This window comes from Cyprinodon variegatus, unplaced genomic scaffold, assembly GCF_000732505.1.
Source record: "Cyprinodon variegatus isolate N-32 unplaced genomic scaffold, C_variegatus-1.0 Scaffold25, whole genome shotgun sequence".
NCBI lineage: Eukaryota > Metazoa > Chordata > Actinopteri > Cyprinodontiformes > Cyprinodontidae > Cyprinodon > Cyprinodon variegatus.
In genome coordinates, this window is record NW_015150478.1 from 2,274,517 (window position 1) to 2,275,916 (window position 1,400).

At 36.6% G+C, this 1,400-nt stretch overlaps 1 protein-coding gene across 3 annotated transcripts in view; it reads right to left on the reverse strand.

The window, feature by feature from the left end:
• The window catches only part of LOC107097654 (cholesterol 24-hydroxylase-like), a 31,708-nt gene that overhangs the window by 26,924 nt on the left and 3,384 nt on the right, over window positions 1–1,400 (reverse strand). For 2 of the 3 annotated variants that reach the window (XM_015394889.1, XM_015394897.1), the window contains exons 6-9: window positions 792–930; window positions 576–686; window positions 324–486; window positions 146–211 (exon numbers count right to left, since the gene is read on the reverse strand). In XM_015394889.1, coding sequence (XP_015250375.1) covers window positions 146–211; window positions 324–486; window positions 576–686; window positions 792–930 — 479 coding nt within the window. The remainder of the gene's footprint in view (window positions 1–145; window positions 212–323; window positions 487–575; window positions 687–791; window positions 931–1,400) is intronic. The other variant, XM_015394906.1, reaches the window with a different exon arrangement.

Here is a 1,400-nt window from a genome sequence, read left to right on the forward strand (position 1 = left end):
CTTAGTATGCGGGGCTATATCCATAAACCAGCCATATATTATTAAATTAACGTAGGGCAGGATTAGTCTACGTTTAACCCAGCAGTTCTAGGAGAAAAGAAAGCATCATGTCCACAGAGCACAACGGGGATATAAAAATACTCACCCGCAATAAAAAATGTTATAAAATTGTCCAACATAAACTCCTCATCTTCTTCAGTCATGACTTCCTCTGGAACAAGGAGAAATTTGATGAGTCAATGAACTGAACCTGATCATAGGGGTCAATTCATCTCCCGTTTAGTTGAGAAAATGTTTGACTTCATCCATCTTTTGATCACAACCTGTGGCTGCAGTCTTGATGATCTGTGTGAGAATGTCCTTTGGAACGTCCTCTCCATTTTGTATAGCCATCTTTCTCTTGTGGATCACTTCAGCTCCAGTTTTCCGCAAAAAACGACAAGCTTCCCTCACTTCATTAACAAATTGTTTGTTCCTAGGATAGTACTGGAACAGCAAAGTGAATTTTTCACTACTTTAATAGTTAAAAAATATGTTTTCATTTGTGCTCAATAAAAATAAAACTGTACAATTACCTCATATGTGAAGTCTCTTACATAGTGCATCATCCCTTTTAGAACTGTCTCAATGGCTTTGGGGAAAGGTGATGTATAGTTCAGGAGGTCTAACTCCATGCCAAAAGCAACCTAAGTTTGACAACAATACATATAATTTAAATGAAGCTAGATGAACAGTGTTTAAGACAGGAGTTTACCCATTTTTTGCAAAACAAGACAAAACTAAGCAATAACCTTAGCAATGACATCAAGCGTGACGCAGTTGATAAGTTGAAGCATCTTGGCCTCTGTGTTATTATCAGCTAACTCTGAGAGCTTATCCATGAGTTTCTCTGCTCTCTCGTTGAAGGTCCCCATCAGACCTCTCAAGTACCTGAAAGCAAAGATATTTAAAAACAAAGAGACAATAACCCAAGAAGAAGCCTTAGAAGAGTGTTTAATTCTATCAGATTTATTTTTATATCTTTTCCCTAAACAACAAATTTCAGGGAATTTTATTAGCATTAAATGTGATATAACAACAAAAAGTAGGGTTTAGTTATAGGACATGGGTCTTCAGAAATGACTTGGCAAAGGGAGTTTTGATCAGAGAAACAGGTCCATATTGTTTCTGGATGTGATCCACAGCTCTAGGTGTCAAAGTTGGTGACAGAACAAATATCAGTCTTAACCTCTGAAAATGTGGCCTTTGAGGAGCAACGTTTTATAGAAAGCCAACGTTGAATCAGAATCAGAATCAGAATCAAGTTTATTGCCAAGTAGGTTTGCACTTACAAGGAATTTGACTTGGTGTTGTTGGTGCAGACAAAAAACAAAACAAAATAACAAAATAAGATAGAATAT